The sequence below is a fragment of the Macrotis lagotis genome, chromosome X, assembly GCF_037893015.1.
Source record: "Macrotis lagotis isolate mMagLag1 chromosome X, bilby.v1.9.chrom.fasta, whole genome shotgun sequence".
Taxonomy (NCBI): domain Eukaryota; kingdom Metazoa; phylum Chordata; class Mammalia; order Peramelemorphia; family Peramelidae; genus Macrotis; species Macrotis lagotis.
The window spans coordinates 565,443,823-565,470,725 of NC_133666.1; the positions used below are offsets into that span (position 1 = coordinate 565,443,823).

General features: G+C 34.7%; 1 protein-coding gene and 1 pseudogene across 1 annotated transcript in view; one reads left to right on the plus strand and one right to left on the minus strand.

Moving 5' to 3' along the window:
• Positions 1-4,780: 4,780 nt before the first annotated feature.
• Positions 4,781-26,903, minus strand: part of EIF3E (eukaryotic translation initiation factor 3 subunit E) — a 46,316-nt gene continuing 24,193 nt past the window's right edge. Inside the window, exons 8-13 of the mRNA XM_074201114.1 lie at positions 21,933-22,059; positions 20,290-20,391; positions 18,665-18,774; positions 5,977-6,079; positions 5,517-5,651; positions 4,781-4,953 (exon numbers count right to left, since the gene is read on the minus strand). Coding sequence (XP_074057215.1) covers positions 4,915-4,953; positions 5,517-5,651; positions 5,977-6,079; positions 18,665-18,774; positions 20,290-20,391; positions 21,933-22,059 — 616 coding nt within the window. The 3' untranslated portion in view covers positions 4,781-4,914. The remainder of the gene's footprint in view (positions 4,954-5,516; positions 5,652-5,976; positions 6,080-18,664; positions 18,775-20,289; positions 20,392-21,932; positions 22,060-26,903) is intronic.
• Positions 7,991-10,025, plus strand: LOC141498149 (GTP-binding nuclear protein Ran pseudogene; annotated as a pseudogene).

The window sequence follows — 26,903 nt, forward strand, 5'->3', positions numbered from 1 at the left end:
TATGAACCTTCTCAGTTAATACAGCAGGTAGAAGGAGCTTTTATAGCTGAAGCACAGGAGAAAGCTGAATTTGAAGATAAAATATGGTGTTAAAATGGAGTCAATAGAAAAAAGGGGAAATGTAATGGGGGGAAGAAAAAGGAGAGGGGGAATAGGCCAAGATATTTCATATAATAAGATTTTTCTTTATTACAATGATATGGAATGGGGGAAGGCAAGGGGGAATGAGGGAATCTTCACTCTCATCAGAGGTGGCTAGGAGAGGAAACAGCATATATACAATTTAATCACAATTTCTCCATATATAGGCCTTGAATGCAATCAATATAAAATGACAAAATTATTTAAAATATTATTGCAAAGTCATTGTATTGAAAAATGCTGTTAAGAACTGAAAAATATAACTCTCTTGACTTGGAAATTACCAGATATTAACATAATTTTAAGAAGAAAAACCTATCAAACATTAAGAAAAAGAAGTACTAAACAAAAGCCTGTAACTTCTGTTTGGCTAAACCTGATCCTTTCAGCAGTTTCAGCCTTGTATAAAATAAATAAGGGAATCCAGGAGAATTATGCTTAAAATTCAAGCTAAAAACATGTAACATATAGCCTGTTACTGTAAACACATGTCTCGGGGGGTGGCATTCCAAGTATAGAAAAGGTATATTAACGCATACACATAGAGAAACAGAGGTGTGCATTACAAAATATTTGCTTTACTTCTATGTATCCTTGATCATGTAATTGATTTCTCTGCTTCAAAATTTAAATGTCAAGAAAAGACGTCTCAGGACCAAGACACTATTGTACCACCTAGCCATCTTTTTTTTTAAATTTTATTTATTTGTACAAATGTTTTTTTACATTAATAAAATATTCTTGTTTAAGAGTAAATGAAATACCCCTCCCCCCATAAATATAGACTTGCTTGAGCGATAAAGGGGAGAGAATAAAATTGAAATTAAAAAAATAATAGTAATAATTGTAGGTATGGCCAGGTGGCGTAATGAACAGAGCACCAGCCCTGGAGCCACGAGCACCCAAGCCCATATCCGGCCCCGTACACCCAACAATCACCCAGCCGTGAGACATGCAAGCCACCCCAACCCCACTGCCCTGCAAAAAAAAAAAAAAAAAAGAAAAAAAGACCCAAAATAAAATAAAATAGTAATAATAGGGGTGGCTGGGTGGCAGACAAAAGCATTGGCCCTTGAACCAGGAGCACCCAGGTCCAAATCTGGCCTCAGATACCCAACGATCACCCTGCTATGCAGCCCCAGGCAGGCCACCCAGTCCCATTTGCCATGCACCCCTCCAAAAAATAATAATAAAAAATGTGCTTGAGTCTTTGTTCCAACACCAACAACTCTGTTGTGGGTGGATCACATTCTTTATAAGTCCATCGCAAAAGTTACTTCCATATTTTTCCACCGTTGCCATTGCTGATTGCAACTCCCCCCTTTCATATTTCTCCACTACCATGTACTGTATTTTCTCTCTCCTTCCACTCTGACTCTGCTATAGGGTAGCTGAGTGGCGCAGCAGACAGATCCCCGGCTCCGGGACCATGAGGCCCTGAGCCCCCATACTACCCCTTAAGCCCAGCATCCACCTGGTCCTATGGTCCCAGACAGGGCATCCAATCCCAGCCCCTTGCAAGAAGTAAAAAAGAAAACGTGTTATATCTGACCACTCTCCCACCATGGTCCATCCTCTCCTCCATCATTCACATCTCCACCCCTTCCTCCTGTCCCGCCTCTTACTCGATGTCTATACCCCATATTGAGTACATATGCTGTTTCCTCTTCTAGCCACATCTGATGAGAGCGAAGATTCCCTCATTCCCCCTTGCCTTCCCGTTCCATATCATTGCAATAGCTCATTGTAATAAAGAAAAATCTAATTATATGAAATATCTTGGCCTATTCCCCCCTCTCCTTTTTCTTTCTCCCATTCCATTTCCCTTTTTTCGATTGACTCCATTTTGACACCATATTTTATCTTTGAATTCAGCTTTCTCCTGAGCTACAACGATAAAAGCTCCCTCTACCTGCTCTATTAACTGAGAAGGTTCATGAGTATTATCAGTGTCATTTTTCTATGCAGGAATACATGCAGTTCATCCTCATTAAGTCCCTCATATTTCCCCCCTCTCCTCCAATCTCCATGCTTCACCTGAGTCCTGTATCTGAAGATCAAACCTTCTGTTCAGCTCTGGTCATTCCAACAGGAACATTTGAAATTCCCATGGTTCATTGAAAGTCCATCTTTTTCCCTGGAAGAGGACATTCAGCCTTGCTGGGTAGTTCTTTCTTGGCTGCATTCTAAGCTCTTTTGCCTTCCAGTATATTATATTCCAAGCCCTCCCAGCTTCCAATGTAGTTGCTGCTGTGTGATCCTGACTGCAGCTCCACAATATTTGAACTGTGTCCTTCTGGCTGCTTGTAATATTTTCTCTTTGACTTGAGAGTTCTGGAACTTGGCTATAATATTCCTAGGGGTTGGTTTTTTGGGATCTCTTTCTTGGGGGGATTGGTGAATTCTCTCCATTTCTATTTTGCCCTCTGCTTCTAGAATATCAGGGCAATTTTCCTGTAGTAATTCTTTGAAAATGATGTCAAGGCTCTTTTCCTGATCATGACTTTCACGTATTCCAGTAATTTTTAAATTATCTTTCCCAAATCTGTTTTCCATATCAATTGTTTTTTCAATGAGATATGTCACATTTTCTTCTGTTTTCATTCTTTTGGTTTTGAAGTATTGATTCCTGATTTCTAGTAAATGCATCAATCTCCCCGAATTCTATTCTTTGTCTGAAGGATTTGTTCCCCTCAGTTTTCTTATCTCTTTTTCCATCTGGCCAATTTTGCTTTTTAATGCTTTATTCTCTTCCATAACTTTTTGAACTGTTTTATCCATTTGACCTAAGCTGGTTTTTAGCATGCTATTTTCTTCAGCATTTTTGGGGGGATTTCCTTGACTAGGCTGCTGACTTCATTTTCATGTTTTTCCTGCATCTCTCTCCTTTCTTTGCCTAGTTTTTATTCCAACTCCCTCATTTGATTTTCAAAGTCTTTTTTTTTTTTTGAGCTCTATCATAGCCTGAGCCCAATTTCTGTTTTTCTTAGTCTTTAGATGCAGGAACTTGTGCTTCCTCATCTTCAGACTGAGTTTTTTGATCCTTCTTGAGCTCATTTGCAAACTATTTCTCAATGGTGTTTCTTTTTTTTCTCTGGTTGCTCATTTTCCCAGTCTGGGCCTGGTTTGGGGGTGCTTCCTGAGCTTTTGGGATACTCCCACAAGGATCTCAGTGTGTGAGGCTCTGTCCTCCCTCCTGGTCTGTGAATGACCATATGTGCCCCCCTCTGCCACAGGGCTGAGGTGGGGGGGGCTGCCGTTCTGTTGGGGGGCCTATACTGTGATCAGGATCTGAATGTGGTCAGAACCCCAGTCCTGTTTCAGGGGCAGAGGACAAAGCTAGGCAGTCTCTCTTCACTCCCCTCCCTCAGCTCAATGGGCTCATGCCCTGGGGGCTCCTGCTTACCAGCTCTGCCTGCTTCTGTTCCTGGATCTGGGCTGTGCTGGCCAAGCTGCTGGCTGTGTGCCCCGAGGGCTGGGCTTCCAGGTGCTCACTCTGGCAGAGGTCCCCCCTTCCCCCAATTTGTGCCTGGTGTTCCCTGGGGGCGTAGCTCAGGAGACTCCCCTGCTGCTGAGCCTTGGCTCCCAGAGCACTGGGGCTGCCTCTGGGAGGTTGAAATTCTTTTGCTCTGGCGGGCGGGGACCAGGAGCAGAGCCTTTCTGCTCTTTTTCACGTTACCTTGAGGAGAACTGCCTCACTGGGTCCCTCTGTGTTCTGTCTCTCGAAAGTTTAGTTAAAGTCCTTATCAGAGAGCTTCTAAGACCCGATCCTTTCTTTTCACCATCTTGGCTCTGCCCCCACTTAGCCATCTTAAGACTTTTTTTTTTCACTTTGTATTTCCATAGATGTTTAATATTAACTGGATGAAATCTCTACTAGGTAAAAAATTTATTTTTCTTCATTTTCTTGGGACAAATCTGGCAGGCAACCTGCTTTCGTACAATAAAAATTTTATTTTAAAATATTAAAAAGTCATTCTGAGCTCCTAATCTAACAAAAACAAGCTGTGAGTCTCACTTGGCTTTGGACTAAATAGTAGAAGTTTACTGAATCCTGCCCCAGGTAACTGAGTACACCAAATTGCAATGGTACAGACAGTACCATTGGCAGTCCTCTATACTAGTGAGTTATAGTTTGGGTCTCTATTTTCTATTTAGTTCAAATGTTTGATAAGCACCTACCAAGCATGAAGTCTAGAGCTAGAGGCTGGGAAAAGGAAGACAAAAATGATGGTAGGGGTTCCTATATACAGAAGGCATTTATATTCTTCTGTCTTCAAAGACAGTATACTTTATGCGTTGTCTTTTTAATTAGATACCAAGGAAATCACTTTAACACTTTTATTTTACTAGTAGTAAGGTGTGTCATCCTTGTAACTGCCACCAAGTGCCAATCAATGTCGGTAATGTTTGTATAAAGCAAGCAGCTTCTGTGTATGGAAGCACCATTAATGGATCTTATTTCTGTCAACATTCTAGAAGTCTAGCAGAAAATGGAGGAGGTGGGGGAGGGTTATACTTATGTCCCATGATCAAAAAGTTAGCAGGAAGACCTTTAACCATGTTTCCACATTGTTCATAATTTTAAATAAATATGGTTTCAGTGTAACCTTGTAAATGAATAATGATTTACGCAAACTTAAAAAAATATAAAATGAAACATAGCCAATTTTATTTAAAGTCAAATTCATAATATTTCAGGTCCTTTCTAGAATTATTTTATATATTTTAAGTGGAATCTTTCAATGTGTTCCTCTCCTCTTCAAGAGTATTTTAGTAGAAACCAGAGTCTTGAGTAGCCCAGTTAGGAGCCTAGAAGATAAAGGAAGAGTTGTCAATGGATCAAAGATAATACTTCCTGAAAACATTATTAAGGTGATAATTATATGAAATAATCCTGTAAACAGTAGACAATGAAACCTGAACTAAATGTAATAGTTGGAAGTAGTTTGCCTCTTCATTTCTTCCTGGTTTCACTTAATTAAATTCATGGTTTTTAATGAATCATGTATGTTATTTGTCGTGTTATACCATTATATATTTCATGTGTGTGTATATATGTATGCATGAAACTGACTTAATGAAATTAAACCAGAAGAAATGAAGGGGCAAACTAATAATCATAAGATCTCAGAACATCTAATTTTTCAATTTCTCTGAATTTTATAATACATAAAGTTCCTGCACATTAATTAAAAAATTAGTACTAAGTATAAAATTTAAATAAAATGTGCCTACTAATGAGAAAAAATATATACCACATCATACAGCAATTGACATCCAAATTAATATTCATTTCAAACATGTCTACATGGCAATTATGTTTTACTAGTGTTAAATCAGTCAAAACAGAAATGAAAAGTCAAGGTTCCTACCTCTGACCTACTATTCTGATTAAGTTTTTTCTCAATATTCATAGCCAACATCTGGCTTCGGAAAGAAAGGCTTTTAGTCTTTTCAATCACTTGCTGATAGGGTGAGACTGCATTGTTACCCATAACCACATGGCCCTGAAATGAAACAGAAGGAAATGTGGTCATATAATATTTTAATGATAGTGTTCAAAAAGACATAAGCGTGACATAATAACATTGCAAGAATGAAATAAAAAAAAATCAACACATGAATCTTTATACCTTTGCTAATGAGGTATATTAGGTTACATATTCAGTAAAACTAGTTAATAAATTAAAAATATTTCTGTAGTCAGTATGGAATTAGAAAAACCTGATAGTTTTACTATCAGGTCAAAGAAAGGGCAAAAATCAAAATAATTTTAAATTGAGTTTTAGTAACTGATACTCTATATTTAATGTAACATCTTATAATACATACCAATTTGGAATCAATCTTAGCATCAAGTCTTGCATTTCTAATCAAATTGACAATCCATCTTTCAGCTTCTTCAGGAGTCATGTTCAATTTATCTGCCAACATGCTAACAGAAGAGGAAAAAACCCATTTACCTAGCAACCTTTGTCTGCATTTCATTTCAACACAATAAAGAGAAATATACTGTAATGCTAAATTTCATCCACATTTTTATTTTGTTACAATTGGTTATTTATAAGCCTTCCCTGTTGAATCTAATTGGAAATGATTTGTGTCTCCCCTTTTGGAGATTCCTTTTGAATTTACTATCTACAATCACACAACAACAAATAACACAACTTATCATATATCAGTTATTTATGAACATGTATCATTTTTGCAATCTCCTTTAAAAGGGCAGGGAAAATAGGATCACAGATTTGGAACTGGGATAGATATTAGAAGGCCATTCAGTTAAATCTTTATTTTTAAACATCAATATTTATATTATTAAGTGCAAAAAGGGTCCAGGACTCATTGTCTCTGGGGGCCTTCATACAGGCCCTGAGCCCTACTACATCTTCTTCATTAGCTCTTCATCCTGCATTGGACAGCTCTGTCAGGTTTTTTGCTCATTTGTTCATGGATGTCCAAGACAAATCAATCCAGAAACACAGATTCACCCTCAGAAAGAAACATACTTTCAGTGGCATGCATGGTCATCCTGGGAAAATCCAGAGTCTATCCAACATTCTGCAATGCCTCAAGAACTCTCACTCCAGTCAACAGAGAGCCAGCACTAACATCATTGTAGATTCTGTTGCACATGGTCAGCTTTCATCTCTAACTCCAACTCAGCCGCCAGATGTTGGGCCTTAAGTGGATCCATCAGTCCCCTTGTACCAAGATGGTTCTGGCTTCCTTGGTTCAGCTCAAAGGCAGGGAATCTTCAAACTCAAGACCTGGATTCAAATTCCAGGTGCTCATGGGCAAGCCTCTGTGAACCTCAGTGTCCTCATCTGTACCACAGGGTCTCAGAGGTCCCTGCTGGACATGGACTCACAATCTTATGAATTCAGGTGAAGCAGCGGACAGTGGCCTCAATTCTCCTATTGTATAGATGGAGAAATTGAAGTCCAAAGAGGCTATGCATGTACAATGCTTATCTGACTTCGTCACAGTAGGGTGAGGAAATTTTGTAACTTAAAAATATACATGTGCATGTGGATGAAAATAATTTTTTTAAAAAGTAAAAAAGTGGGGCAGCTAGGTGGCACAGTGGATAAAGCACTGGCCTTGGAGTCAGGAGTACCTGAGTTCAAATCCAGCCTCAGACACTTAATAATTACCTAGCCGTGTGGCCTTGGGCAAGCCACTTAACCCCATTGCCTTGCAAAAACTAAAAAAAAAAAAAAAAAAAAAAAAAAAAAAAAAGTAAAAAAGTGAGAATCTTTATCAATGATGTACAAATGATCCTAAAAATTGATTTACTTTTAAAAGGAAAAACATCAAGGTCTGATCATTATTTCATTTGTGTCAAAAGACACATTCATTTGTGTCAAAGACAAAAACTGCTGCAACAGTCAGCCATAATCAGTAATCACACTAAAATAATCAATGTCTCTGTATGTAAATTTTATTCTATATACAGCTTTCTATAAAGCTTAGGAGTATTAATGTGTAATGCTTTTCCCACACATTAAGTAGTAAAATGATTACTAATACATTAAGAAAGCAGGCACCTGGCCCGTAAGGTACATGTATGATACTAAACTAGTCAGGATATGTCTAGCAGATGCAGTCTAGAGAGATGAGAGTGGAGTAGTGTGTAATAAGGGTGAGCATCTTGAGACAACATGGTTTATAATTAATAGCAAGGCCTCAAATCAAAGTGTTAACCATGTCATGGAAAAAGGTTAGAAATCTCCCCGCCTACTCCTTCCCTGCATGTTAAATGCTCTTCTAAGGGTTCTTAATTCTTAGAAGAATATAGATCGTTCAGTCAGGCGGAGACAGAGACGCTTCTGGAAGAACCATTGCGATGGCTGCCTAAGGAGAACCCCAAGTGCAGTTCAAACTTGTATTAGTTGGTGATGGAGGTACTGGGAAAAACCACATTTGTAAAACGTCACTTGACTGGTGAATCTGAGAAGAAGTATGTAGCCACCTTGGGAGTTGTAAGTACACCCCCTCATTTTCCATACTAACAGAGGTCCCATTAAATTCAACGTATGGGATACAGCTGGGCAAGAGAAATTTGGTGGTCTGAGGGATGGTTATTACATCCAAGCTCAGTGTGCCATTATAACGTTTGATGTAACATCAAGAGTTACTTACAAGAATGTACCTAACTGGCATAGAGATCTGGTACGAGTATGTGAAAATATCCCTAAAGTGTTGTGTGGCAACAAAATGGATATTAAGGCCAGAAAAGTCAAGGCGAAATCAATCGTCTTCCATAGGAAGAAGAATCTCCAGTACGAATGACATTTCAGCCAAAAGTAACTACAACTTTGAGAAGCCCTTCCTTTGACTTGCTAAAAAACTTATTGGAGACCCTAATTTGGAGTTTGTTGCCATGCCTGCTCTTGCACCTCCAGAGGTTGTTGTGGACCCAGCATTGGCAGCATAGTATGAGCAGGACTTACAGACTGCTCAGACAACTGTGCTCCCTGATGAAGATGATGACCTGTAAGGGAATGAAGCTAGAGCCCAGCATTAGAGGTCAGGCATCACAGGCAACTGTCCTGTGATGTCAGTGGGTGTAGCATGTTTGCCACTTGTTGAAGAATAAAATAATGAGTGTTGTACATTTTTCCTGTGTATAAGCTGTCAATAGAATAGAATTTTAATTTATGTGAATTGAATATCAATTGAATTGCAGTTTTTTAAAAGACTATTATTGCTTAACATACATGGGAATGGTAACCATGCTTTAAATGGGTGGCTTGAGGTGATTTATGGAAATAAGCTAGACTGTTAACTTCAACTTTGAGCTTTAAATCCATTGTAGACAAAGTATTCTTGTTGGAAAGGAAGCCTATCAAGACAAATGTCATTAATGAGGTGATGCTATGATGACCACCACCGAAATAGTGAGAAAATGGTCCATATTCAGTGATGTCAACCTAAATTGAAGCCTTGGAATGAGTTTTGTATTTTGGGTTCTATAATAAAAGTGAAGTATTTAATTTAAAAAAAAAAGAATATAGACAAGAAGGGATATTCTATAAAGGTACATATGAGGTTCCACTGTATCAATGGAAACAGTATAAACTAAAGTATTTAAGGTACTGCATATTACATGATTAATTCAAAAATCAAAATCAAAGCAAAGTAGAAAAGTCAGCCACACAGAAAAACAAAAGAAATTTAAGAGATCATCATTTTAAAGTTTTCTTTGAAAGCTGGTTAGATTTTAACTCTACTTTGAAAACTAATTCAGGAAGTGGTTAATAACCATACAATTATCTTAGGTATGTCACTTATGTCCTTTTGCATGACTGATTTTATTGAAAACATAGCTAACATCATATTATGGTGACCAATTTATGACAATTAATTCTCATGGATGTGATTTCCACTTAATTCTTTTGATAATCTCTCTTGATAAACTCTATCTCTTTTTGTTTTAAAGTCATCAAAATAGCAAAGTGTGTCATTTTACTTAAAACAGGCATTCTTCTGTCCAACCAAATTCCTGCAGCTGGTGTATCCTGTGGTTTTCCAAAAAACTCTTTGCATTTCCTGCTGCTGCTTGGCTTATTTTTAAGACTTATAAATCTCAACTTCCTACCAGTTTCCAGACAAGGCAACTATCTGGAAGTCAAGTGGCAACACTATTATCAAAGAAGAGACTTACAACTAAACCACTACATGTTTAAATATATTTCACTTAAAAAATAAGTTTCAAGTCTTAAAATTAATTAAGCTAGTATAAATGTGAGAAAGTTAGACAAAACATTGTATTAATCCAATATTTATAAGGTTTATTGTCTGCTTTCCAAGGAATGGGAGAAATTCTAGCGTGTGTGTGTGTGTGTGTGTGTGTGTGTGTGTGTGTGTGTATTATACAAAATGACAGCATAATATAACAAAAGCTTTGATATAACCATCTATGCTTTTTTTTAAAAAAAGCTACCTAAATATCTAATTATATAATTACTAGCAGACTTAATCAGCATTAATAATTTATAGTAAAGGAAATGCCTTAAAATGAAATTTTAGTTGCTTTATCAAAATATTTTTAGATTTTAAAAATAAACATGAACCTGAAATAACCATGAAAGCACAGACTAAAATTTTAAAATTCAGAAGTTAATGACAATGGCAGTTGTTAAAGTAGTGGTACTTTAAACTTGTCACCTTACTTTAATTTGCCTGTCATCTGAAAATAAATAGTATGAATGAAAGAGACCAAATAGTTCTAAGTACAGTAGAAAATAAATCTATGATAGCAGTTTACTGAGATGCAAGAATGTGACACTAGCTAAAAAAAAATTATTACTGTTTTCTTTGCCCTACCGTTTTCTTTTGAACTTCAGGAAGAAAACTTTTCAGAACGAAAACTTTTCAGAACAGCCAAAGAATACTTCCTCTAACTATGGAAAATAGCCACATTGGTAGGTAGATCATTCTATAAGACAGATCATTCTACTTTAGGTGAGCTCTATTCGTTAATATTTCCAAAATTTGTTTTTAACTTCCAATCACTGCTTCTGTTTCTGACCTCTTAGAACAAATCAAGTATGTCCTCCAATTTGACAACTCTTGAAAAATCCAAGTCCTCCTACTAAATCTTTTATTCTTTAGGTAAAATTGTGTAGTACATATATACTCACATAACAAAGTGTTTTCCTTATAACAACCCTGTGAGGTTATTATATTTTCCTCATTTAAAGATGAGTGAACAAAGTGACTTGTACAGAAAAAAAAGGCACTGCCAGAGTCAGTTTAAACCCAGATTTTCAAAATTTAAAAATCTAAAATTTATGCCTTTTCCATTATATAAACCCACTTCCAGATTCTATTATGCTAGTTTTTTGTTTTGCTAATCAACCTGTTTGTATTCATCTTAAATATGTTGCATTTTAATTTCCTTCTTAAGAAACAGATACAATTCGACACATGTAGTCTGAATGAAGAAATAGCCTTTGACATTTTGAAACAAGCCTTTTATTTCAATAGATTAATTTCATAGGAGCAAGGTCTTCCTTCAGTCAAAAAATGCAGACTGATATACCCTGAAGAGATGAAGAAAAAGGGTAAAAACATCACTTGTACAAAAATTATTCAATTTTCAGAGATTATTTCCTTCAAATTAGAAAAAAAACCCATCATCTTATGGAATTTTACTATCTCATACTTTACTTTTCTTCCTTAAGGATATAATTTTTCTCTCATCACAATCAATTTGGATCAATGTACAACATGGAAATAAAGTAAAGACTGTTAGCCTTCTGAGGGGGTAGGGAAGCAAGAATGGGGAAAAATTGTAAAACTCAAAATAAATTAAATCTTTAAAAAAAGATTAAAAATATTCATAGCAGCTCTTTCTGTAGTGGCAAAGAATTAGAAATTTAGGGGATGCCCATCAACTGGGGAATGGCAGATCAAGTTATGGTATATGAATATTATGGAATATTGTTTTGTAAGAAACCATGAATAGTTGGACTCTAGTGGAGCACAGGAGGAATTACAAGAACTGATGCTGAGCAAAGGGAGCAAAACCAAGAAAACAATGTACACACAACAATATTGTGAGTTGATCAACCTTGATGAATGCAGTTCCACTCAGCAGTTCAGAGAGCTAGGACAACCCTAGGAGACCTGCTATGGTCAATGCTATCCACATTCAGAGGAAGAAAAACAAAACAAAACAAAATGTTTTTTGTTTTAAAAACCCTATAGAATTTGAATGAACACTAATGCTTTAAAATTTTCCTCTTATATTTTTCTTTTCCTGTTTCTTTTCCCTTGTGTTTAACAAGTTTATAGAAAATGACTAATCTATAAACTTGTTAAACACAAATACGTACAATATTCACCAATCCGTTCATTACTGAAGGGGGGGGGTTGGGAAGGGAGGGTAAAAAAGAAATTGTGTAAATTTTAAAATATGCATACATATATATGTAGTGAATGTTGAAAAAACATTCATAAGATAGAAAAAAAGGGAAGGGAGTAGAGTGTGCTGTAGAGAAATAGATACTGGATTTGTAAGTCACAAAACCTTTGTTTGAATAGTAGCTCTGCAACTTAATTGTCTTTTAAACAACCCGCTTAAGTCTCAATTTCTACAACTGTAAAGTAAATGAGGTGAAATAGGTGGTTTTAACAAACCATCTTGTTGCTCTAATGTTCTGTGACTTTTTTTGGGACAAAATTAAGAGTTAAAAATGATTCCCAGTATCATCAAGTTCAACTAAAAAAAAATCATCAAGTTCAACTGATATCTGAAACATGAACTCCTTCTACATATCCCTCAATCAATGCTCATTTAAGCCTTCACTTGAAGATCTCTGGTGATGAGAAATTTTCATTATACCACTACATACCTGATTTCTGGGATGAAATGCAAATTCGCTAACTACCTATAAATCCACCCATCAGAACCAGTCCTGTCCTCTAAGGCTAAGCAAATTAAATCTAATAACTTCTGGGGATTCTTCAAATTTGAGAACTATCTTTCTTATCCCACCCCTTCTTCCTGTCCTAGCAAGTGCCAAGTTCCGTTGCCCTAGGGTAAAGTAAAATTTCTAGTAAACTTCTCACCCTTCTCTGGGTATATTCTATTGCCCTAGTGCTTCCTAATAAATGATGTTCAGAACAGATAAAATACTTCAGGCATGGGTAATCAGGGAAGAATGCAGTGGGAAGCATGACAGAGCGTTGAAAATTATATGATTTATCATTTTCAAAGAATTTAATAATATAAATTATTTCAGTTAAACTCTACAACCCTGTGAACTAAGAAAAGGAAATAGACCCAAAGAGGTTAATGCTTATTTTAAGGTTATATAAGAAATTAATGGCAGAGCTGGTACTAGAGCAATTCTTTTGCATTCTTGTCTACTACTGATTCTGAAGGTCTCACTCACTACATGACTTTTTTGTCATTTTTATGAATATTGCTCTCTCCAACTAGTTCAGTTATCAACTAAGACTCCAATTTGCCATAAATTGAGGTAATTAATTTTAATAATTAAATCCTTAAAACTACAAAAGTGTAGTGGCATAAACACTGGATTTAGCATGAAGATATAGGTTTGAATTTTCCTAATTTTATCATCTTAGCATACTGACATTAAAGAAAGTTAAACAAAAATACTGCAGCTATTGTTATCAGAAAATATCCTTCCACTCAAATTCAAAATGCTTAATAAAAAAAATGGAAAGCAATTTATCCGAGTTATGTCTTAAAATCTTGCTGAAAGCATGTAAAGGACTAATCTAAAACTGAAGATTTCTGAAGTTGAACTGATGGTAATACTGAAAATGTAGTAGTACTTTGACAGAATATATTCATTTAAAAGGCACAAAATAACCTATATACTAAGAAAGTTTGAAAGAATTTTTAAAAAAATTTTAATTTCAATGAAATGAGCAGATAATGAACATGGAAGAATGACAAAGTTTCACTTAGTTTTGATGAAATTTTTAAAATATGTATTTAAGGTTTAATAACTACCTTGCTCAGCATCACAAAAGATGATTATTAACAAGATACTTTTAAATCAACATTCAAAGAAACCATAAATTCTGTACAGTCAAAAGTATATACCAAAGTACCTCCACATCATAGCTTAATTTATTTGAAGAAATGATTTCTTCTAGCTTAAAACACAATTGCTACTAAGACTTTCAGGGAAGCAATGAATACAGATGGTTTGGTTTAAAAAAAAATCAAATACATGAAAAACTGAAGGGAGCTGATTATTAAATCTCAGGATTTTTTTTCTATGTATACTTATATAACCCTGATCTACAGGTTAATAAGTAGGGGAAAATAATTATAATTATTATAAAATTATAAGATTTCCCCCCCTTTAAAAGACAAATTTGACAAATGAAGATTTGGCATCTAATAAAATGACTCAACATGCTGCATTTAATAGCTATCATTTCTGAAAACGATTTGGCTTTTTATATCTTATCCATGAAAACTACTTAAATACACTAGGGACTTAAACACTACTGCTTAGAAATTGTACATTGATTACATTGAGCACCGTAAATAATGACTGAGATCATCAGTGGGACCTTAAAGTATTTTTTTGCTTTCTTTTATTTTTTTTGGTTTTTGCAAGGCAATGAGGTTAAGTGGCTTGCCCAAAGCCACAAAGCTAGGTAATTATTAAGTTACTGAGGCTGGATTTGAACTCAGGTACTCCTGACTCCAGGGCCAGTGCTCTATTCACTGTGCCACCTAGACGCCCCCTAAAGTATTCTTTTGGAGAACAAACATAACAAAGTGAAGTATCCTAGCATAAAACTTAAGGCGAAGAAATTTTAAAATGAAAATACAGAGAAATGCTGAAATATGCATAGTTTGTGAAAAGAAAAAACAAACTCTTGTTGGATTCTCCATTATCTCAGATATCAAAAGTGTAATTTAAAATTATTAAGATCTGGGGCAGCTAGGTGGCACAGTGGATAGAGCACCGGTCCTGGAGTCAGGAGTACCTGAGTTTAAATCCGGCCTTTGACCCTTAATCATTACCTAGTTGTATGGCCTTGGGCAAGCCATTTAACCCCATTGCCTTGCAAAAACTTAAAAAAAAACACCAATTTTTTAAAAATAAAATTATTAAGATCTCTGAAAATATCTTCATCTAGAAATACTTTTGAAAATTTTATTAGCATTTTAGTATGCTTTTCATTTTGGATGCTTTATCTTCAGGACAATGCACATATGAGCTACTTAAATTCTGTTGAAATTCAAATTTATTCTGAATCACCAAATTTAATTTATATTTAGTACATTAAGGAATTTTAAGGAATACAAATATTAAAAACATATAAGTATCACTTAAAATAAACAAAACACATTAAGCCTAAAAATTGAAGTGCAAAAAACAGACAATTACACTTCTCTTCTTGAAGACAAAATGAACTCCTCCAAGGACTTACTCCAATAGGGACTTACTATCAGTGTATGCTTAAGTATATTTATTATAAACAGGTACAATATCATTTTCATATTGTTACCTATAACTGAAAACTGTTTCAAGTATCATTTTAGAACAGCCTTTAAATATCAAACACACAGACCCACACCAGTATCTGATAAACTGTTCAGCAATATTTAATTTAATACTATTCACAATAGTAATCCTTTCCGGCAGATACTGTACACTCTAGTGGTAAATGGATTCAAATGTTATCCTACAAATCTACAGGATTGTATATAAACTGATAAAAACATCCAAATGTGCACTTTTCCAAAGACATGACAACCATACAGATGTTCCTAGACATTTGGTCAAGAAGTATGCCAATTAAGCAAATGTCAAACTTCAAATGGAAAATAATACTTAATAAATTACCACTGGGCTTTAGGGTAAGATAACACATACCCTACACTTGAAAGCCTTAGTGAAAAGAGGAAGGAAAGTATATGGGATAAAAAAATAGAATAACTAAGAAATTAAAAAATTATCAAGAAGGTTAAAGAGTTCTCTTCTAAAATTACTGAACTTTTTTTCATTGTCAGAACAAATTTTAATCTCTTAAGACCATTGTAAATTCCAAATTATCAGCAACCTCAAAAAAAGAGGTTTTATTAGTTAAGAAGTCATAGGGAAAGTCTAAATAATATTTCCTACAACATTTATAAATTCTAAAGACTAGCCTTAAAAGAAAAAAAAAATGAGGGCAGTCATGGATTTAGTACGGTGGCAACCTCCTCACAAAATTGCATTCCAGAACCCTATTATCATTCACATGGGGAATGAAAAATGTCATTTCTAGATAAATTTGTCTCAACAATAGCTCAGCACCATAATTGCTTCACTTCATCTTTCTTCCTCATAAACTTTGCCACTAGGGGGACATAATTTCATGAGCAATAATTTGAGAAAAATACAATGTTTCAATATTCAAACATCTGCAACTGGTGAAGACAACAAAGGTAGTGACCTTAGACATAACATAGTCCAAAATTCCCTCATTTTACCCAGAGAAATGTAAGGGTTTGCTCAAAGTCAAAATAAGAGGCAACCAGGATTAAACGCCAAATCTAGATTCTAAATCAGTGTTCTTACTAGCCCACTAAAGAACTTTCTATGAATAGTTCACTTGTTTCAGTTGTGTTTGACTTTTTCTGATCCCATGCATTTTTCTTTGCATATTGAAATGGTTTGCCACTTCCTTCTCAGCTCATTTTATAGGTGATGAAACTGAAGCAAATAGGGTTGAATGACTTGCCAAGAGTCACATAACTAATAAGTGTTTGAGCTAGATTTGACCTCAGGAAGATGAATCTTCCTGATTCCGGACCTGGACTCTATGAATTGTGCCACCTAGCTGCCTATCAACAATTAAAGCTACACAGAGGTGAAACACTCTAAATTAGGCAAAAGCTAAATGATCACTTAACAAGGATTCATATTTCACAGATGTTTTGGTTTGTCTCTTCCAAATCGTAGATTCTATGATTCTTTCTTTAAATGGTTCAAACTAAGATATGCTACTAAGTTAAAACTAAGTTATAGAATAAATATACATTTTATAAAAATTGAGAGAAAGGTTAGAAGTACCTCACAACTATCCTGTGAGGTAAGCAAGGTAGACATTATTACCTGTTTTACAGAAGAAACTAAAGACTAGGGAGAATAACATACTGTAAACTGAAGGAGTAAGAACAGTACCTAGGCCTTCTGAAGGCATCTTAATGCACAATACAAAGGACAAAAGCAACATGGATCTAACTACAGTTCTCAATATTGGAAAGGATAGAAAAGATGAAGTTCTAATTCAAGGAGAGGAGCCAAACAACGGGAGGATAGCCAAGAATGGAGAAAATTCCACCAAGGGAGAAGCCAAAAACTTAAGCTCTTCCTTAAGGCCTTCATTACAGATCTTAGAAACAAATAAAAAACCATAGCAAGGAAAATTTAGTAGTCTGTTACTCACCAAAGTTCTAGAAATGATACACCTATTGTTTCCTTCCACAGCCAATAAAATCACATTAGGCACACATAGTCATTTGCCAAGAGAAACAGACTAGCCACCATCATTTAATTCAGTGGGCTACAGAATGAGTGAAACTAAAGACATGAATTTAATCCCTATACGGGCCAGAAAAACTTAGGTCTTAAATGCCAGAGACTACATCCCTAGCTTTAGACAGTCACCTTAATTAACGTGAGGAATTGGTTAAGCAAATATGAAAGGGAAAGGCCTATATATTAGAAAATCACACTTACAGGAATAATAAATTAAAGAATGTCAAACTGACAACAATTATTAAAGTCAGAACTTTAAAAATGTAATGGAGTAAAGCAGTTTTTTGCTGAATAGGCATAAAAATCAGACTTTGTGACCCAGAGAACTAGTTAATATTCAAAAACTAATGAAATAGTAATTATCTCCCAAATATTCAAATAAAATGAAATTTAAAATTTGTTACACTATATTGTTAATGGCACCAGTTTAATTTCAAAAAAATTATTCAAATGAGAGAAAAAATTAGTGTTTATCAAATCTTCTACCTTTTTTTGGTTAAAAAAAGATAAATTAACTGGAAAGTCAGAATAATGTGATCTTGTTACCTGAATTTCTGGTTATATAAAATTGAAAGAGCTGAACAGCTTATATTGGAACCGTGTTTCTTGTGCCAGTGACTAAAATGTATTAACTCCACATTTTTTAATTTCAAAAATTAGACAACAAATTTAGCTTTCTTAATAACCCTGAAGTCCACTTTAAGGCCCTCATTCTGAGCATAAATCAAGTAGAATCTACAGGGAATTGGGATGAATCAAAACTGCATTACTTTTCCTCTTTCTTATTGGAGGTGGGGGGGGGAGAGACAGCAAATATATTTCTAGGTAATGCGATTATATTTCTGAGATTTTTATTATAAATAGAAAACCCTCCCCTCTCTTCCTAACTTTCCTATTTCTACTGAAGGAATTACTACTATCCTTCCAGTGTCTCAGGTTCACAATCTCAATATCTTTCTCTACTATTTTCCCATCTGGCGCATATCAATCAGTTGCCAAGTCTTGTTATTCTATCACCACACCAACTCCCACATCTGATCTCTTCTCTCTACTCAGAGAACTAACCTCAGTTCTACACCTCATTTCTTCTCAAATATTGCAAGTCTCCAAATCGTTTTCCCCGATTCAAGTCTCTTTCCACCCCAGCACATCCTACACATTGCTAACAAAATAATTTTCCTAACATCCAGACATGACCACATGAATCCCTATTCAATTCCAATGGTTTTGTAGACTCTAGTGGAACACACAAAGACACACACACACACACACACATTTATTCAGTATATACTTATGCTGTATATAAATTCATGTATACTTGTGTCTTTTAGTAAAACATAGGGTCATTTAAATATAGATTACTCCACTCTTTGCACTTATTATCTAGTGTAGTGCTGGTCATATATTAGAAGATGAACAGATATTTTCTGATTGATATCTCAATGAATGCTTAGATGCAAGAACATAAGTAAAATGTTGCTTACCTAATACTGATACATTGATGGATGCGACAGAAAGTCTCAAATATGAAGAGTCGAGCATTTTCAATGAAATCCTCAAGGCATGCCACCAGGAAAAAGTCATTCACAAGAACCTTTCAATTTGAAGAATAAAAAAGAAAATGAATATACTGACAAATGTTTGCATTTAAACATTACACTTTTCTATTTCCTTAAAATACTACTTTCCTGTGATTCAACTGACTATTCTTCAGCCTGTTTTTTGTCAGTTTAAAAAAAAAATTCACTTTCTCTACAGTTATATGGTTTCTACTTTTAAACCACCAACTGTATAAACCAGCAGTTTCTATTTGGGGGGGGGGGGTATCTGTGAGATCAAAACTATTTTCAAAATAATATAAGACATTCTAATTTTTAATACAGTAAATATTGATACAAATAACCCACAAAAATGAATGTTGATAAGAGTTCTCACTAACTTTTATGAGTATCATAGGATTCTGAGACTACAGGACTTGGTATTAATACATTATAGCTTGGTAGTACTGTTAAAAAATGGAAAAGAAGGGGGCGGAGACAAGATGGTGGCATGAAGGCAGCATTTCCCAGAAACTCCTTCCCCTCCAAACTCCAAAAGCAAACAAATTATGACTCTAGACAAAATTTAGAGGGCTAAGTCCAGCAGAACCAGAGGAACATTGTGCACCCTAGCAGCAACATGACCAACCTTGATGGACTTGCTCATTCCATTAGTGCAACAACCAGGCACAATACTTTATTTTTCCTCCTTAAGGATGTGATTTCTCTCTCATCACATTCAACTTAGGGAGATTAAAGAATTCAGTGTAAAGCTGTGCATTGTGGGATAAAAATCTACTTAAGACTCCTTTCTGCAGAAAAGTAAACTTTGTATTAAATTCAATCAGGCTCGCCAAAATCATCTATTAATATGTAAGCAATATTTAACAATAGTTACATTTAGTTTTTTTATAAATTTAAAATTTGCTTTTTTTGGATTCATGGATTTATCTATGGATTTAAAAAATTGCTGATAACAAACTATTGGCATGAATACAAGTACATTTTTAGTAGACAGGAAAAAACTAATATATGGCTAGTAAAATATATATGGATCCATGGGTCTTAGGTTTGAATTTTGGTTATGCCATTAACCATAGGTGAATAGAAAATCTCTAAGTTCCTTCTGGGTCTGAATCTTTAGAGATAACCCCATCTTTAGAAATTATAATCTAATAACCCTGGTCCATTCTTGCTTCAGCAAGTGTTCTTCATATTTCCAAATCCAATTTGACTAAGAATCAAAGACATAAGTTGGAAGGCATCTAAGAGGTCCAATACCTTCAGGTGAGGAAATGGAGATACAGGACAATAAATGATGTTACAAAGGTAGTGGCCAAGGCAGGATTTGAGTCCAGATCCTTGAGTCTCCATTGTAGTACTCTTTCCCTTATAACAGTTTGCTTTCAGAACACAGGACATGGATCGCTGGTTTTGACAGTTTTCTTTAATAAGTGGCAATTTGTAAATCAAAATAGTTCTATGATCATAATTAAAGAAAACTATAAAACATCACTGAAAATATTCAGTATGGACTAAGAGCAACTTACACGTTATAAGTTTAAACCTACCGATTCACATTCTCTTAACTTTTTCTGAGCACCATCAAAATCAAAGTTGACATACAAGCATTCAACAAACTCTGTTATAGGATCTTTATATGTGTAGGACTCCTGTAAAAATAAGTAAAAGGAATACCAGATCAATTTAAAAACATCAACATAATACTTAACATCCCTTGTTTTCTCCCATCACTCATTCTGATCAAATTTATCCAAGGTCTTCATTACTAACCACAGATTTGTCTATTATTCCCCTCATTCCTAAAATAAGCCTTCATTTTTCCTATTTCCTATATCTGATATTTCCTTTTTATAACCAACTCTTAGAGAAAGCTGTCGATCCTTTCTTCTTTTATTCTAGTCTTCTTTTCACTAATTTACTCCCTTGTAATCTGACGCCTATCCTCAAGATTCAACAGAAACTGCAAAGATCTCCAATTATTCCCTTTATGCCTAATTCTAATAGCCTTAGTTCAACCCTCAATCCTCCTTGATTTTTTCAGCTGTGAATGACATTGCTGACCAGCTCTTCCTGTATAGTTTCTCCTCTCTGGGTTTTCAAGATCTTGATCTGTTGCAGTTTTCAATGTAGTTGTAGGATTCATCTCAGTGTTTTACAAAATCGTAACCTATTATAACCCTTCTTAAACCAGTCATCTCATTATATGCCTCTACAGGATATACCCCAGGGTCTATACTAAGTCTTCTCTCTTGATTATGTCATCAGCTCCCATGGATTCAAATTAATTTATTCTTTATTCACATGCTATCAAAACCTACACATCTAACTGAACTTCACTCAAGCATTTTAAACAGCCTTTTGAACTATTTCACAGTTTCAGTCTGTTTCACAGACATTTCAAATTAACTCATGTCCAAGGAGAATTCAATCTTACAAAAAACTTACATCTACTAGTTTTTACTCCTTTTTCTGAAGGGAGCAGCACTACATCATCAATTCCATCCTCTTAACTTACAACTCACAACAACCACCTCATCACTTCTCAGTTACCATTATAATCTTTTGATTGATCTTCTTGTACCTAGCCTCTCCAATTCATTCTCCACATAGTAGTTGTGGTCAAACAATTATTGCCAAAGAATAGGTTTGACTATATATTTTTCCTCTGCCCAAGAAGCTGTCTGTCTTCATAATCTGGTTCCAACTAATCTTTGCAGATTGAATAAACACTAATTCCTCTCAGTCATTCTATGTTTTAGACAAACTGGCTTTTGTTCAGTTCCCTATTCTTGAAATTCTATCTACCAACTCCACTCCTTTTTCCAGGCTTTTCATCATACCTAGAATGCTTTCACTCCTCACTTCTTTTTCTGCGCCTTCACAAGTCTTTTCAAAGCTCATAAAAAGTATTATTTACTTCAAGAACCCTGTCTTGACTCTTGCTGCTAAGTATCCTTTTCAAATCTATTTTGTATTCATTTACTTGTGAACATGATGAAATCATCCCAGTAAAATATAATCTTCAGGACAGCTACTGTCTCACTTTAAAATATATTAGTTCAGGTCTTGGCATATAACAGGAATTCAATTTACTGACTGATTTTCAATAGTTCTATATCCACTGTCCAAGCCCCTTTACAAAAGTTATAGAAGCATTAAAAAAAAAAACTCAAAAGAGAACTGTTCTTACCTGCTGAATAACTTTGACTACGTCTTTTAATACCTGTCTTCGTTTTCGTACATCTTTGTTTGTTATGACCGCAGTAGTCAAATAGCGGAGAATGTGTGGACACATAGTTTGAATTGCATTAAGATATCTAATAAAGAAATTTAGAATTCAATAATGAATAACAGCTTTTTTTTTAGGTTTTTGCAAGGCAAATGGGGTTAAGTGGCTTGTCCAAGGCCACAAAGCTAGGTAATTATTAAGTGTCTGAGACCGGATTTGAACCCAGGTAACTCCTGACTCCAGGGCTGGTGCTTTATCCACTATGCCACCTAGCCGCCCCTGAATAACAGCTTCTAGTGAAAAATAATTCTAAATAAAAAAGACTGTCCTTCCAAATTTTACTCTATTTGAGTAACTATAATTTTATTTAAAGAATGGTAATTTAAAGATAGCTACTTAAACTAGAGCATTAAACCTAAGTTTCAGAGGTAAGCATATAAAGCATTGAAAGTCACTGCAATTTAATAGGTTCGTCAATTCAAAGCAAAGTACAAGATGAAATTTAGAATTTTGGTGTTTTACTATGAGTGACTGAAATTTCACCTCTGTGGCCTATTGAGAGTCCTTCCAACACTCAAATTCTGTTTTCTCTTCTAGCCTTTATCTCAGGAAGGCAAGTAGTGTAGGGGCAGCTAGATGGTGCAGTGGATAGCTCACCAGCCCTGGAGTGAGGAGGACCTGAGTTCAAATCCAGCCTCAGACACTTAATAATTACCTGGCTATGTGCCCTTAGGCAAGTCATTTAACCCCATTGCCTTGCAAAAAAAAACAAACAAAAGAAAGTGATGTCAACATACAAAGGGACCTAGAGATTCTAACTTAGGGCTATTTCTAATTGGATTTGTCACAAAATCTTGCAGTACACCTATAACTTATTAATACTTAATAGGATCAAATATAAACTGCTCTGCTTAGTACTTTAAATGCTTTGTAATTTGGCTCCAACATTCCTTTCCATTACTTCCCTTTATACCCTCTTTTGGATCTACTAGAGAAACCATGTCAGGCAGTTGCTAAACTACTGGGCTCATAAGTATCTCATAACTCTTTGGGGACCATACAACTTCCACTTGACCCTGCTACTTCTCTCTTTTGCTCTCTGCTATTGTTCAATCCTTCAAAAGTCATTTAGCTCTTCAATCTTTGTTTTATGTCTAATAAACTCAAACTCATACAGCAATTTCTCTCTCACACACACACCCTCCCTATTGATGAGAACTAATGTCAAGTGACTAACCTATTTCCACTTTACATCTTTGAGACTCCCCAGATAATAACTTCCTCCTCCAGTCATTATGGTACATGTACTGTCTTTCCCTATAAATGCCTTGAGGGCAGACACATCATTTTGTGCCTCTGTCCCCATCACTAAACATAGTGCTTGCTACATAGTAAGCACTTGATAAATGATTTTCCTTTTATTCAAGCAGTCATTCATAGGAAATCCACTATCTTCTGAAGCAATTCATATCACTTTTAAAAGGACTTTAGTTGAAAAAAGCACAATGTGATAAAGAAGATTATAGGATGCTAGGTTTAGAAATGGAAAGGATCTTAGAAGCAATGTAGCACAACACATTTTGCAAATGAGAAAAACAAGATTAAGATCAAAGGGAGTTAATTGACTTGTTCAAGAGAATGTAAGTAGGAAGTAGCAGAATTAATATTTAAAACCTAAGACATTTGTCAGGATACTTCACTATTCCTTGATATTAGGAGAATACTGTAGAAGGGGTTTAAAATCAAACAAAGAAGTTTAGATAATTTTCTCTAACACCAAATACTGTCCACTTGAATTTCACATGATCCTTTATAATTGTGTTGTAATTCATGCACAATATGGGGCGGGGGGGAGAGAAGTAAAACTGTATCTGTTAACTAAAATCTGAGTTTTTTTCTTCCATTGGCATAGCAAAAGAGGAACCATGACATTGTGCTACTAAAGTATTCTCTTTCATTATGGCATTTGGTGACATGGTATCTCCTCTAATTGTTAGTTGTATAAGTACCTTATAACTCCACCTTGATCATTATTTTACATTTAGAGACTCAAAAGAGTCCACATGCATAAATCACTTCTATTTCAGATGGAGAATAAATTGTAACAAGAATGTTAATAAATGATGTAACCCACTTAAAACTGCATTGGCATTCTATATATCATTTCAAAAACATGTGAAACTGATCTTTCTTTTGGTTTTATTCTAAAATTACAAAATTATCACCTCACTCGATTATGTCAAATTATAGTGTTGTGCTATTAAAAATTAAAACAAAAGAGATTTAACACTTTCTCCATTAAATCTCTGCCATCAATTAGAAGCCAAATGTTTACTGAATTACAGGTATTGCTAATTTCAACATATTTGAACACATAATATAAGTATTCTGTGTTGTAGAATAGATACAATTACAGTAAAAATTTGCAAGGAAATCATAAACAAAATCTTAGTTTTCATAATTATTTCTATTATAAAATTAGAGAGTGAAGTCTAATAAGAAAAAAATGGAGGTGAAAACTAAATGGCACAAGCTGAAATGTTTGATGAATGAGGCAAAATATCAGTTTTATAGTAGGAAGAAATTTAAATAGTTGATTTCTGGATCATTTCTGACTGATATTTTTCCAAAGCAAGTTATATTACTTTTATAGATATTTCCCTAGAGTTCTGCTTTTGTCTTCTACCACTTTGTAGGTATGATACTATATTTTATAACATTTAAGAGATTTAGATGCTACACCATTCTTTGGCAGTAAATGCTACAATACTCTAAAATCTGAAAAACAGTGCAAGGCTGAACAAAAAAGGAATAAAGACTCATCAATTTGTTAAATTAAAAATTCTATCTAATGCATTCATTTTGAATATGAGGATCCTATTCAAAAGAAGTGAAGGATAAAGCCTAAAAAAAAAAATCTATAAAATTTTAAAAGTGAAACTCTTATGACATATCTGCTTAAATCTTTCAAGTACAAATCCATCTTGGGATGGCTAGGTGGCACAGTGGATGGAGCACCAGCCCTGGAGCCAGGCAGGAATACCTGAGTTCAAATCTGGCCTCAGACACTTAATAATTACCTAGCTGTGTGGCCTTGGGCAAGCCACTTAACCCCATTGCCTTGCAAGAAAAAAAATTATAAATCCCATCTTACCATAAATAATTTGGAAGGAGACATTCTAAACATATATTTTAGAAGCAAAATCCTAAAACATGAATTTGTTATTGTTTTTCATCCCTGCCATAAGTCACAATATACTTTTGGTTCAATATTCACAATTATTAATAAACTGCTACCTATCATTTAATAGAGTTCAGTGAACTAATTTAGGCAGCTAGGTGGCAAAATAGGTAAAATGTTGGGCCCAGAGTCATGAAGATTTGTCTTCAGACACTTACTAGCTGTGTGTGACCCTGGGCAAGTCACTTAACTGTTTAACCTCAGTTTCCTCATTTGTAAAATGAGCTGGAGAAGGAAATGTCAAGAAAAGCTCAAATGGGATCATAAGACTCAAACTTGACTGAGAATGACTAAACAATGAACTAACTTCCTTCTTACAAATTATTACAAATGTCAAATCAACACATCTATTTTCAGTTGGGAAGCAACTTCCTATCTAATGATTTATAGCACTCATGAAATAACACGAATAGAAAAGAAAGAACAAAATAAAAGTCACTAGTGCAAGTCCTGCAACATTCTACCCTGATCGAGGTAGAAAGAAGTATAACATTACCTTCCATGATGTTATATGATCTTAATTGAGATGATATACTTATATGTTGTTACATATCTTGGCAAGATACAAAATCTCTGAGCTTCCATTTCTTCATCTATAAAATGGGGATAATACCAGCCATCTATTTCACAGTGATATTGTGAAGATCAACTGATGAACAATTATTTATTGGGCATCACAACAAGCACTTGTTAAGCTGTGTGCCAGATACTGCAAGGAGCTAGTGATAAAAAAAAACAAAAAGAAAAACCAAAGAAAATTCCTTGATGCGAGACAATGAAATGGCTCTATTTCTGAGATGTGTGGGAGACATAACACTGTATATATATCATCACACATGGTCTAACTATGGAGTTTCTTATTTTTGTTTGTGAAGAGACAAGATCTGGAGGATTAATAGTAAAGGGTTAATGTTAAGATGAAATATCAATAAACATCTTTTAAAGATGATGCTGTTTTGGAAAAAAATTCTAACAGAGATCTATGACATATACTTAATGGAATTACTGCATCAAATATATTTTTCCATATTTTCCAACTTGTTTCATACTGTCAGAATGTCCTCCAAAGTCTACCATTTTGTAATTGCACTGCAAATGTATATATTCTTATAAAATTTTTGAAAAATCTGCAATTCATCATTTTTATCAAACTTTGAAATTTATACATGTACTTAGATTATTCAATTATCATTTCAAGTAGTGTGGGTTGGCTATTTTAAGTTATTATATGCTATAGGACATTCCAATAGAATATAGTCTTCATGAAAGTGAACAATTTCATTTTTGTTTTTATAGCCAAAAAACTTAGCTATCCTTGCAAATCAAAGTAAAACGAAGAAAAATATAGCTTATGTTCTTGCCAGTGATTAAAATTTATAACTAAAATTTTAAAATAACTTTTCATTAAACTTCAGACCCTATGAATATCAAATGTGTTAATTTGCTTCCCACAAGATTCTAACATAGCCAAGTTTTTTTAATTCTCAACGTTATATGGTACCATACTTGGCAAAGTATAGTATCTCATGCCAAGTATGGCAACAGGAAACAGAAGATATATTCTCCTAAATGGTGAATAATATAAAGATAGGTAGGAAGAATAATTTGAAGATCAAGAGTGGAAATGGTACTCTATGCATTGCGCAACACCCAACTGCCCCCAAAATCATCTTCAACAGAATGGTTCTTTC